Source organism: Camellia sinensis, chromosome 15 (assembly GCF_055761805.1).
Source record: "Camellia sinensis isolate YWXY chromosome 15, ASM5576180v1, whole genome shotgun sequence".
NCBI lineage: Eukaryota > Viridiplantae > Streptophyta > Magnoliopsida > Ericales > Theaceae > Camellia > Camellia sinensis.
In genome coordinates, this window is record NC_138975.1 from 385,144 (window position 1) to 401,842 (window position 16,699).

Sequence of the window (16,699 nt, forward strand, 5' to 3'; positions counted from 1 at the left end):
GAATCTAACGGTTCAAGCCACGAAGATCAAGCTTGGAAGACTACTCTCACTCAAGAACTCTTCTTCCTCCTTTCTAGAGCTTCTCTCTCTAAAACAAAGATTTGAGACAAGAAATGATTTGTTTCAAGGTCTGCCGGCTGCCTTAACAATCAGCTCGGACACGTGGCGTTATCGGATTGGTTCAGCTCCAAAAAGGTGGTTGATAGACAAGACAAGTCTCTGACAAAGCGTACACAGCAAGCTCGGGTAAGACACATCGGCAAGGAGATGACATCGGCTCAAAACAAGGATCCAGCAACAGGATAGAAAACATCGGCTAGGGAGGACGACACTTGACTAAGCTGTGCCACACCTTGGCCGGGGTGCGCCACATCTCGGCCTAGGCCATACCTGCCCAAGGACAAGGTTCACTAAGTGCGAAGCATCTCGGCAATGAATGCCCAAGGTGAAGATGGGGTTGAACAAGATCTCAAAATAGTTCTAAGTACAAGGTTCAAAAGCGGACTAAGCTCAAGATGACCTCGGCTACGCGCACACATACACTAAGCAAAGAACAAAATCATGCAAGCAACTTTAAGCAAATCAAGGAAAGACAAAACCTTCAAATTAACATAACAAGCAAGACCATGCAAGAATGTATGCAAGCATGACAAGAGTAAGGTGAGGGTTGTTACAGCTTTTGTTTCGAATGTGAATAGGTTATAAAAAGTCTTTTTGCATACAGACTGTCACAGCTCATTGGACATCTTTCATTTACTGTTTTGGCTTCCGCCAGCCCCTATACTCTGTATTACTGTTATTACTATTAAGCAGGCCTTCGGTAATCACGGATTACTGACCGGTTACAGTGCTAAACCCTTAGGGGCGGGTCGTGACATTGATCTCCTCTTCAAGGGTTTTCCTCATCCTCAGAGAGGTCACCTCCTCGGATAAGGTGGTTAGAGAGAATATTCCCCATGTGCCTTACACATGAGTTCCATCCTACATCATGAGGTGCCCCTATAAATAGCACCCACCCATAGCTTTATAAGGGTTGGATTTTGAAGAGACATTTCTTGGGAAAGAACTAATTTCCTTTCTCCATTATCTACCTTGAGAGTGAAAATGGGAGATCCATGGGAGAGCCTTGCCATTATTTTCTCTGTAACTACTTTGTCTTCTTCTTCACCCAATTTCTTATCTCCATCATCTCTTTGCTATTGTGTTCCTAGTTGTGATTGTTGAATAATTTAAGCCTCTTATCATTTCTAGATTATTCGAGTTTTCTTCAAGGCTCTTCGAAGATCTTCGAATTTTCTAGACCGTATTCTTGAATCCTCTCATACAATAGGAAACAGTTGTGTTGTTGGCGTAGTAATTCTTTGAATAAGGGCTCTAATTGAGACAATCTAATATATTACATCAGATTCCTTGCAGAAAACTATCATCTCAAAACTTTATTGCATATCATAAGTCACTGGTTTAGAAAAAGCTGAAAATGGCTCTAATTTATTTTGTTGTTTTCTCTTGTAATGACTTGATCAAATAATAAGCAGTTGTTGATAGACCTCTAGTCCCTTATTTAGAAATGTATGAGAAGAAAAATTCTATTTAATACATGGTAAACTACATTAGCTAGACATTCCTATGATGGAAAACACATGGGAAAGCTTGTAAGAAAGCAAAAATTCACCAAAACATGTCAATAATTTAATATGTTGCTGATAATCTTTGAATTGGCATGATGCAACAATATTTTCTTTGGTGCTGTGACTGGTGTTTCAGTCAATCATCATGTTGACAAGGGAAAATTGAGAGCGACTTTTGAAGCAACTTTAGTCATTGCATGTGTTTCTAATGGCCTAGTGGAGCGTTTAGTTTTTATTTATGAATTATGAAACTTGTGAATGGGACAAGGGTATCCATCTTCATCTTTGATGGATTGCAGAACATGGAGATCGATTAAAGCTATTAATGTGAAGCATGGTTTAGAAACATTGTGGACGCTTTCCATAAATTTTGATTTTTAAATAATCTACTTTGAATTTGGTTCCAGTGACATTTTTAATTTTGACCATAATTTAGAATATTGGGATTCTTTTAAGGAATATCTGTATGCTAGTATGGATCAAATTGCCTGAAGAAAATAACTAGGAAGAGAAATACATGTCAAAAGAAAGAAAGAAAAAAAAAAGGTAAGGAAGATGGATATGGTATTATTTATCAGGATATGCCAATCTATAATATATATATATATATATATATATATATGTTTTTTTCTCTCCAAAATTCCCTTATTTTATCTATTTTCGTATTTCCCCTAAATAACGAAGAAGGTCTGGATTTCCACCTCTCCATCTCTGGAGTTTGAGAAAGGCAGCTTTATGATGCAAGCATTTATTATTTGATTTCATTAGTTTTTTCTTTTCAGCATTTGATGAAATGATCTCCTTGTACAATGGCCAGGTGGGTAGCAGATTTGGAGAGAGCACACTAAAGTTGGGATCCATGCTAACAGATGGGCAAGTTGGGAGGTTCAAAGACAAGTCAGTGGCTGCCATGTCGACATTCGGTCAAATATATAGGGCCAAATGAATTTTTCTGGCTGTGACGGATTTAAACTGTGTTTGAGGGTGAACTCAACTTTTTATAATCAAAATCAACAGCCGGATTGGGTAGTAGGAAGGACAGGAAATAACCAGGCTCTATCATGAAATGAGGAATAATATATATATATATATTTTTTTGGTTAGAGAATTTATTTGAGGGGAGGCTATCTTAGTCCACTGCAAGCCGTAGGTTTACTGACTTACAATGGACTCGTAGATCATTCACTAGAGAGGATTGCAGCAGGAATTGAACTTCAGCTTTGAAGACGAAGAGTTGGATCCTTACCCCTACCGCCGGCGGTATTAAACCAGAGCATGTTTTAGTAGTAATTGTTTGGTAGAAGACATATTTCTGGGATGAGTAACACCTATCTTATCTAGGGATGGCAATGGATAATCTACCTTGTGAGTATTTATGAAAACCTAATCCAAATAAATGGGTTTTTTCCTTTTTTCTTGTCTGTCGGGGTAGGATAAATGATATTTTTTAAATCTCCACCGAGGATGGGTCGCGGATGGGTATTCACTAATTTTCTCATATTATTTTTTTTAATGTTTTTTTAAGGTACATCGGAAAATAATTTTTCTTTATGTTTTTACCACTCTGTTTACAATTAGAGTTCTAATTCTCACTCTCTCTCATCCTCTCACTACAACAACAACGATTTGCGATGGTGACAATCTAGCAGCGACAAGATTGTGATTATTGATAAAAAAAAAATACGCAATTAATCATAATCAAAAAATAGAAATTGAAGACAAAAATGTAAAAAATCTCAATTAAGGCGATCGCTAGTTAAGATGAAAATTGGAAAATTCAATCTAAGGTTACCATCAAATCAGAAAAAAATCCAATAAAACAAATGCAGGAGATATTGAAACAAGAAAATTCATTTTATAAATACAAATAAATTTTTTTTGAAAAAAAGAAGAAAATGGAAACGAGAGTAACAACTCACCTCAAGATTATCGATGATCAATTAATAGAGATGAGAAGGAGATACATAAAATTAAAAAATTAAAAAGGAAGATGGATTTTTTTTTGTAGGAATATAATTTTTCTAAATAAATTTAAAAAATTCTAAGTATGCATAAAATTTGACAAGAATAATGTGACAATGTTAATTAATGCGTATTTGATTTTGTTGTTGAGCCAAATAACATAAAATTGGGTAAATTACAAATATACCCTTTGAGATTTGCTTAAAGTACAAATTGCTCCCTATGGTTTGAAAAATTACAAATAACTCCTTATTAGTATTTTTTATTTAACAGAATTAACTAAAAAAATAAAATTCATAATTACTCTTCTATACAATAATAAAATTACCTAAATTATTAATTGAAACATATTTATAACATCATTAAAAACTATTAATTGACTTGATGATTTATTAATAAAAGAGGCGATTTGTTCTAAAATTAGAAACCTCAGGGGGTGGAATGTAATTTCTAAAATTACAGGGGGTGATTCGTATTTTAATCAAATCTCAGGGGTGTAATTGTAATTTACCCAATAAAATAAGCTTGAATGTATATTTAGCTTTGGTTGTAAATCTTAAAATATATATATATATATATATATATATATATATAAAAGAAAAAAGAAAAAATGGTCAAGTTGGGTTGGAGAAAATCCAAATCCAAACCCATTAGGAGATAGGATGGGTAATACCCATGGGAAATGGAGAATGGAGAAAAATAATTATAGGAGAATGGGGATGGGAAATTAATATCTACCCTATTAACCCCCATTGGCATCCCTATTCTTATCATTGAGTAGAAAAAGACACTAAAAAAGCATGAGCTTCAGACGTGCAAAATGAGCCAGATCAAGCAAAACACTAGGAAGCAACATGTGTTTGCAAGTTGTAACACTTATTTGCAGTAACATTACTAGAGTGTTTTAGCCAATAAATTGTATTTTTAATAATATATTTTATAAAAATACATCACTTTAAAATTATTTGGCAAAATATAGCTTTTATAGACATCACAAGTTGTAGACACAGAATTATATGGTAACAAATTACCCATTAGTCTCTGTTTTTGTTTTCTTTCTCTAGAATAAGAGCATCACCGTCTCTGTGCGGTCTTCCCTAGGTTTATCCTAACCTATGCTAGGTTTTACCCTGGTGTCCATCTTACATATTTTTCTCTACTCATCTTCCCTTAACCCTCTCTGCTTCTCCTCTCTCTCTCTTTCACCTCTATTTCTCTCTCTCCGTTTTCTTTTTCTACCTATGGCCTCATTTAGTGTGTCGCTTGATGAGCAAAATGGATTCGTACTGGAGGATAAAGATCTTAGGTTTGATGCTGTCTTTCCTTCTAGCCTCATCAGGAAAGTTTTAGCTCCTAAGACCCTTAATAAGAATGTTGTCCCCTCCATTATTACTAGAGCTTGGAAGGTTCCCAGGACTTTGAATATCTCCCATTGGTCTAATAATGTTTTTCTCTTTCAATTTTCGGAGGAAGATGATCAAAATCGAATCCTCTGTGACGGCCCTTGGTCCCTCATAGGCTCTTTGTTGGTTCTTCATCCCCTTACCCAAAGGCAAACGACTGTCAAAGTGGACTTTCAATGGCGCCCTTTTTGGGTGCAAGCTCATGGCTCCCTTTCAACAACATGACTAAACGAACTGGTGAGATTTTAGGCAAACGTATTAGCTAGCTACTTCATGTTGAAGCTTATCAAGAGGGACTTCTTCTTAACCGGAGTTTTCTGAGAATCCGTGTAGAGGTAAACACCCAGAACCCCCCTTCCTCGGGGACTTTGGCTTCAACGAACCAGTAAAGGTAAGGAGATCTGGATATCATTTAAATACAAGAAGCTGTCTGATTTCTGCTATGATAGTGGAAGGCTAGGTCGTGACAATAAAGTCTACAAGTTTGTCACTAGAGAATAGGGGCAAGTGTCTGGTTATGGCCCAGAGTTGAGAACCAGGGCAGCTTTGGGTCCAAATTTTGATAACCAACGCAGTTCGCGGATGAAGGGCCACACTGAGAACAAACCTCCATTGAATCACCGAGGGAATTCTCCATTCTTGGCACCATATATAATGGCGGCGCATGAGAATGGGACCCGCCACCAACCTCAAGACAACGTCCAAAATCAGTGCTCCCCTGCTATCGGTGGTGAATCATGCATACGTTTCATTGTGGCCTCAGAGACAGGTGGCAGTACTACCCTTTAAACTATTTTATCGCAGCCACAAATGGGTAACATTGAGGTAGGCCTTCTTTTCCTTTTGATAGTTCAACAATCTCCACCTAACTTGATTGCCAACCCTGTTGTTTCCTCTGATGCGATTGTCCAAAAGAGTTTTAGGCCCACTTATTCTATTGGGCAGCCTTCTGAGCCTCCTTCACCTTCTATTGGATCCAACTATTTTGTTACTGAACCCCCTGATAGCCCACGTAATGATAATACAATCCCTCAATCTTTAGGCATAGGCCTTAACCCAGGCCCATTTTCCCCTCTATTTGGCCCCTCCAATACCTTGGACTTATGCCTCTCTAAAGCTATCAACACACTTTCTCTAAAACGCAAGGGCTCAGATGAGAGTCCACCCCCTATGCATCCTACAAAGCTTCTAAAAGGGGTGACCTCTCATTAAAATGACAAATCGGATTGTGTTCCCTCTCCTCCATCTTTCTCCAAAATATCAATTTCGAGGGCTCCTGCCAGTAATCAAAACATGAGATTGGCTAAGACTCCTTTTCGTGGTAGAACATCAAAGTCTCGATGTTAGTCTAGGTTGGTAGGCATCAAAATTCAAGAGGTGGCAGAAGGTAATGTTTGTTCAAATCCCCTTCTGGTTGCTGTTAGTCCCATTTCTTCGGGGTCAGATGGTCATTTATCCCTATCAACCATGTCGATTTATGAATCCTATTTGTCTGAGGTGGCGGTGGTGGCTGGCCCTACTCAGCCACCACAACCATGTTAATTCTAAGCTAGAATTGTCAGGGGATGGGGCGACCTCTGACATTCCAAATCCTCCAAGGGTTATGTAGAACCCATCGCCCCATAATAATCTTCTTAATGGAGACAAAAAATAAGTAGTCTAAGCTTGAATGTTTTAGACGCCATTTGTCCTTTTCAAATCAGTGCTATGTGGATCTAGTGGGTCTTTCGGGTGGTCTTGCCTTATGGTGGACAAATGAGGTAAATTTGCAAGTTAGATGCAAGTCACAAAATCTGTTTCAGTGCATTAATATTTCCGATAATTTTCAACCGACTGATTAGCTTGCTACTTTTGTTTACGCACTTCCAAGATGGGTGGATAGGAGATTGTTCTAAACTTGTTTACAGAAAATTGCACATGGAAATCATTACCTATGGCTATGCATTGGGGATTTCAATAAGATAGGAATGTCATGGGAAAAACAAGGTTCGACTCCCTGTAATCCCGCTCGAATGGCTCAATTTCAACATCTTTTGTCGGAGTGTGAATTCTTGGACCTGCAATTTAAAGGTAGCCCCTACACTTGGACCAACAATCAACGAAGCCCCCAACATCTTCGGGAGAGATTGGATAAAGCTTTGGCAACCATCACCTTGAGGCAACTTTTTCATTATGCTTAGGTGCATCATGAAGCTTTTTTAGGATCTGACCATTGTCCCCTCCTTCTGCATTGTCATGTCCCACCTAAGAGGGTACCCCACCAGTTTAAGTTCGAATCCATGTAGACTACTAGCCCTATGTGTGTTGAAATCATACGTACAAATTGGAGCCAACTCTTTGTGGGTTCTCCCATGCTTCAAGTGTCTCGGAAGTTACAAAGCTGTAAACACGAGTTGTCTAAGTGGAGCAAGATTGAATTTGGTGATAACAGGAGAAGAATAACTTAACTGAAAACTGTCATTATTACTCTTTAGCAACTTCCTTACTCCGAGGCCACTGACTCTCAGCTACGGAGCCTTAAGGAGGAGTTTGAGATGGTCCTTCTTCGTGAGGAGATGTATCAACACCAATGCTCTCGAATTAATTGGCTTAATTGTGGCGACAAAAATACCTATTTTTTCCATGCTGCAGTTACATAGCGGCATCAAAGAAACCAATTGGTTAAGATTAAAGGGGATGATGATAGGTGGTTAGTTTCAGATTCAACCATTAACTACCATCTTGCATCTTTTTTCACCACCATTTTCAAAGCATGGGACCTAAGGGATTTTGAAGAAGCTTTATCAGTGGTTCACTTTCTATTATAGATCGGATGAATGAGGATCTCCTCCAGCCTCTAGTGGATGGGAAAATTAAAAAAGCTACCTTTCAGCTTGGATCTCTAAAGGTCCCTGGGCCTGATGGCTTTCTTGGACTCTTTTATCATAAACGTTGGGATGTCGTAGGCCCCGATATGTGTAAGGCTGTGAAGTGCTTTTTTAACAGTGGGGTTTTTCTTAAAGACTTGAACCACACCAATCTTATTATCATCCCTAAAGTAATAGCCCCTGAGCAGTTTAGTCAGTATCGTTCCATAAGCCTGTGCAATTTTTTTTATGAATATTATCACTAAGGTATTGCCAAATAGATTAAAAGGGTGTCTTAAGAAGCTCATTTCTCCTCAGCAAGCTGTATTTGTGCCTGGCCGACTCATTCAAGATAGTATCCTTATTAGGCCTTTCATTTCCTTATGCACAAGAAAAAAGGACGCAAAGGTTATGTTGCGTTGAAACTTGATTTCAATAAAGCTTATGACCGAATCTAGTGGGACTTCTTGCAAGCTCTTTTGTTAAAAATGGGCTTTCATGCTAGGTGGGTGCATTTGATCATGGAATGTGTATCGACGGTTAGTTTTTCAGTGTTTGCTAATGGAGATCGATATATATCGTTTACACCAGCTTGTTGACTCTGAGAAGGCGACCCTCTTTCGCCTTACCTCTTCCTCATTGTAACGGATGTTCTCTCTAAACTCATCACACAACACATCACCAACAACTCCATATCTGGGTTGAAAATGAAAAGGACTTGTCCTTAGTTGTCGCATCTATTTTTTGAGGATGATGCAATTTTATTTTTCACAGCAAAAAGGTCGGACTGCCAAGGTATTTTGAGGCTTTTTCAAGTGTACAATATGGCTTCTGGCCAAATTCTTAACTTTGACAAATTCGGCGCTTTGTTCTCGGCTAACACTCCTCCTTATTGCCGCTAGGCTGTTTGTAACATTCTAGGTGTATCTCAAGCAGATCCTAAGGCCAAGTACCTTGGTCTCCCTACGTCCTGGGGTAAATCCAAAGGCGAAGCTTACAATTTGCTAATTGAGAGGGCCTTAGCTAAAATGCAGGGGTGGAAATCTAAGTTACTGTCTTAAGTTGGTAAAGAAATTCTCATTAAGGCTATTGTCCAATCCATTCCATCATACGCGATGTCTTGTTTTGAACTTCCCCAAGGTTTTTGTGACAAGCTCAACTCCATGATTAAGAACTTCGAGTGGAAAGGCGACCCAGAAAGTCGAGGTATAAATTGGGCTAATTGGGATACTATGACATCTCCAAAATTTGGTAGGGGTATGGGTTTTAAAGATCTCAAGGTTTTCAATCAAGCTTTGCTAGCTAAACAGGGATGGAGACTTTTAGCCAATCCTCATTTTTATTGGGCTAGGATGCTTAGAGGTCTATACTTTCTTCATTCGTCGTTCTTAAACGCGACAAAGGGCTCAAATGCTTATTGGGCATGGGCAAGTTTACTTAAAAGCATAGACATTCTCCAAGCAGGCTTAAGGTGGTAAGTTCAATTTGGGTACCAAATTTAGATTTAGGAATATCGTTGGATTCCATTTCTCAAAGGTTTTCAACCCACAACCTCCAAGCCCATTGACAGTCTTGTTTGCTTGGTGGCTGACATCCTACTTTACGGAAGTGGAAGTTGGGCTCTCTTCAGCAAATCCTAACAAAGACAGAAGTTAATGCTATTTTGAAGATACTTATTGCAGTAGAACAGCGTGGCGACCTTTTAGTTTGGCATCATAACAAATTAGGCCTTTACTCTGTTAAATTTGGTTATGTGGTTGCTAGATCTATTCTTGAGAAAGAATTTGCGGTCAGGGCATCATCCTTTACTACACTAGATGAGAATATGCGGAAGTCTCTTTGGAAGCTTAACATTCCCTCAAAACTCAGGCATTTTTGTGGAGAGTGTGTCATCATCTCTTTGCAACCAAGGTGGGCCTTTACAAGAGAGAATGCGGGTCTTCTCCTATTTGTCCTATTTGTCCTTCAGATGCAGAAATAGTGGAGCACCTCATGTTTGAATATCCATGGACACAACCAGTTTGGTTTGGCAGCGCTTTAAATCTCCGAATTAATAGAGGTTCTATCCCAAATGTCACCAAATAGACAAGTGACCAGTTTCTCCTACATCATTCTAAGATTGAGGCTCAAAATTTCATGATGTATGTGGTTATTGTTGGTTGGTTTATTTGGAAGTCCAGAAACGACTTAGTTTTCAATCACAGCCATGTTGACCTTGCTGCTACTCTTTACCGAATATCCCAGTTCTAGGTGGATCACAATAATTTCCGCTTAACCTCTGTACTGTCGAATCAATCTCCAAACCCTCATAAGTCGGCGGTAATCGAGGGTTGGTCCCCAGCTCCCCATGACCTTCTGAAAATCAATTGTGATGCTGCTGACTGCCCAAGGACTGCTGAAGTTGATATTACTGGTATTTTTCGGAATTCTTCAGGCCATTTTATTGACGGCATTGCTAGGACCATTGTGGCATTGTTAACCTCCCAGGCTGAGGCTTGTGCAGTCTGTATGGCCTGCCTTTTTGCTCAAACCCATAGTCTCATGTGTATGGCCATTGAGAGCGACAATCGACAAGTCATTCAGCTTAGTGTTTCTGAAAATGTCCCTTCGTGGGAGCTAAATGCTGTGATTTGCGATGTCAGAAGTTTGGCCTCTCAACTCCAGCTCTCCTTCTCTTGGACTCGCCGTGATACCAACAAGGTGGCTCATTGGGTTGCTAAGTCCTTAGCCTCCAAGTCTCCCCCTCCTCTTTGGAATGTATACCCTTCTATTTCTTTTAGTTCCTTAATTGTTTCTAATGTAAGTTCTTTTGAGTCTTAATGCAATGCCTTGATAGTTAAAAAAAAAAAGAGTTGAAAATACAATTTTAACTGAAATTGCAATTTCAAAAATGCAATTAAGCATTACTACCAATCACTAAAATATTTGATTGCCACAATTAACATTCCTTACAAATGGCCAAGTTTGGGAAGACTAAATAAGTGTACTTTTTGACTTTTTATGAAATATGGGTTGGATTTGGGTTGGGTTTGAAGTGATGTGTTAGAGAGGTGATGTGACTTAAATAAGAAGATGTGACTTAAATAAGATAGTGACTTTTTGACTTTTTGGATTTTTTGAGGATGCCAAACTTGGCCATAGATACAACACACTAAAATATTGGATTATCACAATCAACAGTCCTCACTAGGGCTGCGCAGCTGTAACAACCCTCATACTGTTTACCGATTAATGACTGATTATGACTGATAATTGGACTGATTAAAGTACTGAACTGACTGACTAGAATCTGGAATTAATTGACTGAGTCTATCTGTTTAATTGTGCATCTATCTGTTTGATTGATTATTTGATCTATTCGTGTTTTACGTTTAAACTGCTAATTGAAGGCCTTGTGGGCGGCCGAACCGGGAATTGATTGATGTTTTAGGATCCTCATAATTAATGTGATTTTATGGTATAATTATCTGAAAACTGATTAGGTATGATTAAATTAGATTAATGGTGTTAAATTACATGAACTGGACTTATTACCAAATTGCCACCCTTAGTGGCCCACTCAATATAACACATTAGAGCCCTTGCATGCTTGAATCATGAATCAAAACATTTCATTGGTTCCTTCTCCTTGTTTAACCGGCCTTAGAGAGAGAGGAAGGGAGAGAGTTGAATTGTTCTAGTGAATTGGCTTGAATTGCTTGGAATTGAAGTGCAAATTGTCAAATTGGACACCTAAACCTTGAACACAAGAACAAGGTAGGACATTCATCTTCTTGTTGTTGTCATAGACTTGATTCTTGCATGATTCATGCTTCATTTGTAGAGTTAAGCCATGTTTTAGTTCATACATGTAGGATTAGAACATAATTCATGTATGCATGTTTGAATTGATGAGTTTGAGTTGAATCCATGGTGAAATGGAACATGCATGTTCATAATTTTGTAATGGTCCATGTTTTCAACTTGTTTTTGGATCAATTGGCTCCTTAGAGCATCAGATTGGAACTTCCAAATGATTTGAATTCACGCATGTTTGCGTGTTCATATTGTTCATGAAATTGGTTTGAAATTGAGTTTGAATTAAATACCCTTGGGCCTTGATTTCTCAAAATTGAGCTTTGAACTAGGATATTCTATGTGTTTATAAATGTTTTCCAGAAAATGGGCCCAAGAGGATTGGTTTTGATGCATTTGAATGTGAGTTTGAGCTTGGAGGTGCAATCTGGAATTCCCAGATTTTGCACTTCCGCTCGAGCGGGGGAAGTGCCGCTCGAGCGTGGAATCCGAGCATCCAGTATCTCTGCACTGTTTTACAGTCCGCTCGAGCGGAGGATTGGGCGCTCGAGCGGAGTCATGTCTCAAGCTCGAGCAGGCGTCGAGCGGAGATTTCACCCATCCAGTACTTTTACAGTACGCTCGAGCGGGAAAGTTGACGCTCGAGCGTGTACCTTTGTTGCATGACCGCTCGAGCGGGACTCTGTTTTTCTGAAAATCTTGAAACAGTCTTCTGATCACATCTTTGCATCCTCATTCCATTCTAGGCATTCTTAGGCCTAGTTTAAGACATCTTGTTGAGGATAGATGTAGAACACACCGAGGCATTAGGGGTTAAATTATGTTATCTCCCAACTGTGTAGCTTAGTGTGTGTTCAATCTGTTAACTGTGTAGGGTTGGCGACTGGGGAGGCGCGCTCTAGCATACTGTAGCCCAAACTCTGTGAGTAACAACTGTGTAAAGATATGTTCAAAATGATTATCTTCTGAACAATTGAACTGTACTGCTTTCTGAACTGTTACTGTTAATTGAATGAACGTATGTCCTCTATTCTGAACTGTATTGTGGCATCCTTAGCAACTACTGTTACTGACTGTTACTGTTACAGAGATCTCTGTCGGTTCCCTCGTGGAACCACTACTGTTTACTGATTGATGGCCATCATTACTGCTCGGTCTTTAAGACCTACTGTTTACTGCTATGCTAATGGATGTACCACATATGACTGAATAACTGTTCTGACTGAAAGACTGAAGTATTGTTTAATGAACTGATTTCATTACTGTAAGGACATTTCATTCATAACCCCTTTACGCATTATGTTATTCACTGGGCTTTAGCTCACTATTTATATATATATGTAGGTGCTCAGCCACCAGATCGGAGCTAGGAGCACAGGTTAGACTCCAGTTTTGTCAAGCCAGCCTTTGTGCTTCACTGCGAGGTTCCGAGTTGCCATGCTATGGCTTTGGGGTGTCTTGTTTTTCCCCCGTCTGTCTCCGTACTGTTTGGTTTACTGTATAGACTGTCAGCTACTAACTGTACTGTTATCAAGGGATTTGGTCCCTGTACTGTGTGATTGTAAATTTTGTATAGACTGTACTGTTTGTATATGTGAATGCTTGAAAATTTTTTTTGACATACAGACTGTCACAGCTCAATGGACATTATTTATTTACTGTTTTGGCTTCCGCCAGGCCCTGTACTCTGTTTTACTATACTACTGTTCTGCAGGCCTTCGGTAATCTTGGATTACTGGTCGGTTACGGTGCTAAACCCATAGGGCTGGGTTTGGGTCGTGACGCAAATCCACCGATTCGCCAAATTCGCCTGACCCGACCCAACACCTAACGAATGAATGCGTGACATGTGACGGGCGGATGCAGGTCTAGAATTCAGGATTTTTCGAGGTCGGGTTGGGTGGTGGGTAACCCGTCATTATATCAACAAAACCTGACCCGACCATGATTTATTTTTCTTTTTTCCGCCTCAGCCCATTTTGCCCTAACCCCAAGTCTCATTTCAGACAGACACACTCTCTCTTCGCTCGCTCTCTCTCTCTGGGGCCCCAAAACCCCACCGACGATCTACTACACTGAACAACGGCGATCGACTACATTGAACGGCGATCGGCTATCGGCTACACTGAACGACGATCTACCAAACGGCGATCAGCTATCGGCTATTGGCTACACTTTTTTCGTCGTCGTCCTCTGGTCTACACTAAACAGCCGACCGACGATCTACTACACTGAACAGAGAATGATCTACACTGAACGAACTGAGGTATTGTCTGCTCTTTTTCTTCTTTCCTCTTCTTCTCTTCTCCTGTTCTGTTTTGCTCTTCTTCTTTCCTCTTCTTCTCTTCTCGTCTTCTGTTTTTCTCTTCTTCTTTCCTCTTATTCTCTTCCCTTGTCTCTCCACACTCTCGTCTGTTTATGGTTTTATTTGTTTGTTTATTTGTTTTGTTTTTTATTTTTTTCAAGTTGGCTCATGTTTTGGGGTGGGTTGTTTAAATTTGGTAGAATTGGGTTTTCTTGTTTCTACTACTAATACTTGGGATGCTAATTGGGTTTTTAATTAGCATTTTAATGTGTGTCTTGAGAATATATCTTAAACGTAAAATGTAAGAGGCAGATAGTAAAGAATGAATATAGTTCAGTACATTGTTCTGGAATGAACAAACAATGAACAAAAATTCACTTTGTTCTGTAAATGAATCTAGGAACTGATATGCTAATGTTGAGCAATTTGGTGTTTGTAAATTGATTTGAGCAATTTGGTTTATAAACTGATTTAGGAACTGCTTTGGAAATGAATGATTTAGGAACTGCTTCGGAAATGAATGATTTAGGAACTGAAAATAAAAAGATTCACATCAGTTGACAGATTCATACAGAATCTGTGTATTGAGTCCAGTTATTAGTCCTTCATGTATTGATTCATGGTTTATTTTCTTTCAACCTTTTTTATTGAAACTATTTTTTGTCCTTCATACAGTGCTTCCATACAAAATTTGTGTATTGAGTCCAGTTATTAGTCCTTCAGTGAATATAACTGAATATTGGTTGCCCAGGTTGTCAGTGCATAACACTTCATAGACATTTGGTTATGCAATGAATAACACTTCATAGACATTTGAATCATTAACACTTCGTAGACATTTTGTGACAATCACTGAATATTGGTTGCATTTGCCCAGGTTATTTTTGCACACCTGAATGATGCCCAGGTTTTTTTTTTTTTTTTAGAAAGTGCATAATTGAATTATGTTAAAAATTTATAAATTTTTAAACTGCCAAACCGATTTGTATCTATCCGCCAAACCGATTTGTATCCATCTGCCAATCCGCTCAATCTGCATCCGCCGGATTGGCAGACGGATGCGGATTGATTTTCTTCAATTTGCCAATCTGGCGGACGGATGGCGGTTTGGAGATTCCGTGGCCACAATCGATCCGCGCCCACCCCTAATGCTTGGAATTAGGGGTGATTAGACATTTGGATGACCTGATAGATCCACCGGCTCTAGTCGGTGAGCGAATGCTTGGATCGGGTGGCGGATAATCAACCCCTAAACCGTGCATGCCCGAATCACCCATATGCCTTTTATGATTATTATTTTTAGTGATTTAGTTCTCTCTTCTATATTCTCCATCAACAATGGAGAGAGAAACAACCAAACCCTACCTTTCTCGTCTTTTGTCTCTCTACATCAGCTCGATTGGCGGTGGTGACTGTACAACGGCCAAACCCCAAACCCCAAAACCCCAAAACCCCAAACCCCAAAACCCTAAACCCCCAAACCCCAAAATCCAAACCCCAAACCCAAAACCCAAAACCCAAAACCCTAAACCCTAAACCCTAAACTTGTACCTGAAAATGATGTCCCATATAGGGTGAGCCAACGCCCAGTAGAGATATGTTAAACATAATATGAGCAATAATTAAGACATTAGCATTTGATAAATGTTTATCTCACATAAATCAATTCATAGCCTATTTCAACTACATGACAAATGTGCCCACGTGTCATTCCATTCTCCATTTCTTATCTAATTTCTCAATTCTTAACCCTGGCTCAGAACCTACAATGATAGTTTACATGGCATGAACTCAGAAGGATGATAGAGCAGTTATATGAATATTAGAGATCTAGTCCAAAGAAACACACAGGCATATTTGGCATGAACCTGATCCATCCCCCCAAAAGACGGTCATATTTGGCATGAACTTGAATATTAGAAATCTTGCCCAAAAAAACACATACAGTAATGAACTATAAGTTGGAAAAATGCTCAAAGTTTATAAAGTCCAAACCGTCAAACTGATCGCTTTCATCCACCAATCCATGGCCCGCTCAATCTGCATTCGCCAACTTAGCGGATGGATGCAAATTGATTTTTTTTTCAATCCGCCTACTTTTGGATAGATGGCGAATGGATGTCACCCAACCCAACCCAAACTGTGAGCACCACTACTTGCAATTATAGACACGTCACATTTGAGGTCTGTAACATGTTTTATCAATTTTTTTTTCTTTTTTACTATTTTGTGTATTCTCTGTTGCTTTCACCTCTCAGTTGATTTGTCAAACTCGTTTATTTTGGATATATATTTATATATTAAATATTATATTTATTTATTTATATGGGTTGGGGGCAGCAATATTGCTACCCTGCTATATTTCTTTGTTTCTCTCTATGTATATACTAATGGATACCACTTTTCCAATCAAAAAAACAAATGAATGCAGACACTACTACCACTTTCTTATTTTTGTGTTTGGTTGGTTTTCAAAATCTATTTTCAAAATTAGATTGATAAAAAAAAAAGCAACGTAAAACTCAAATATTTTTTTACATCAAATGCATTGACCGTTGCACCGACAGATTATAAACCTGAATTAGGTACCCAAACCTGAATTGTTTTGCTAGGTATGTTTTTATTTATACAGGGGAGAGAGAGAGAGAAGAGTGGAGAGGGTGTGGTGTGATGGGGGATTCAAAGCCTAGAAGAAGTGTGAGATGTCCATACTGTGCAGGTCCTCTCGCAAAGGAGATGGTAACCACTGAGGCTGAGCTA

At 39.0% G+C, this 16,699-nt stretch overlaps 1 protein-coding gene across 5 annotated transcripts in view; it reads left to right on the forward strand.

Moving 5' to 3' along the window:
* The first annotated feature begins 13,600 nt into the window (after window positions 1–13,600).
* LOC114296317 (uncharacterized) overlaps window positions 13,601–16,699 on the forward strand; it is a 56,638-nt gene continuing 53,539 nt past the window's right edge. For 2 of the 5 annotated variants that reach the window (XM_082909672.1, XM_082909675.1), the window contains exons 1-2: window positions 13,601–13,900; window positions 16,572–16,678. In XM_082909672.1, the coding sequence (XP_082765798.1) occupies window positions 16,610–16,678 (69 nt within the window). In that variant the 5' untranslated portion in view covers window positions 13,601–13,900; window positions 16,572–16,609. Of the gene's footprint in view, window positions 13,901–16,551; window positions 16,679–16,699 lie in introns of all 5 variants that reach the window. The other 3 variants (XM_082909674.1, XM_082909673.1, XM_082909671.1) reach the window with 2 other exon arrangements.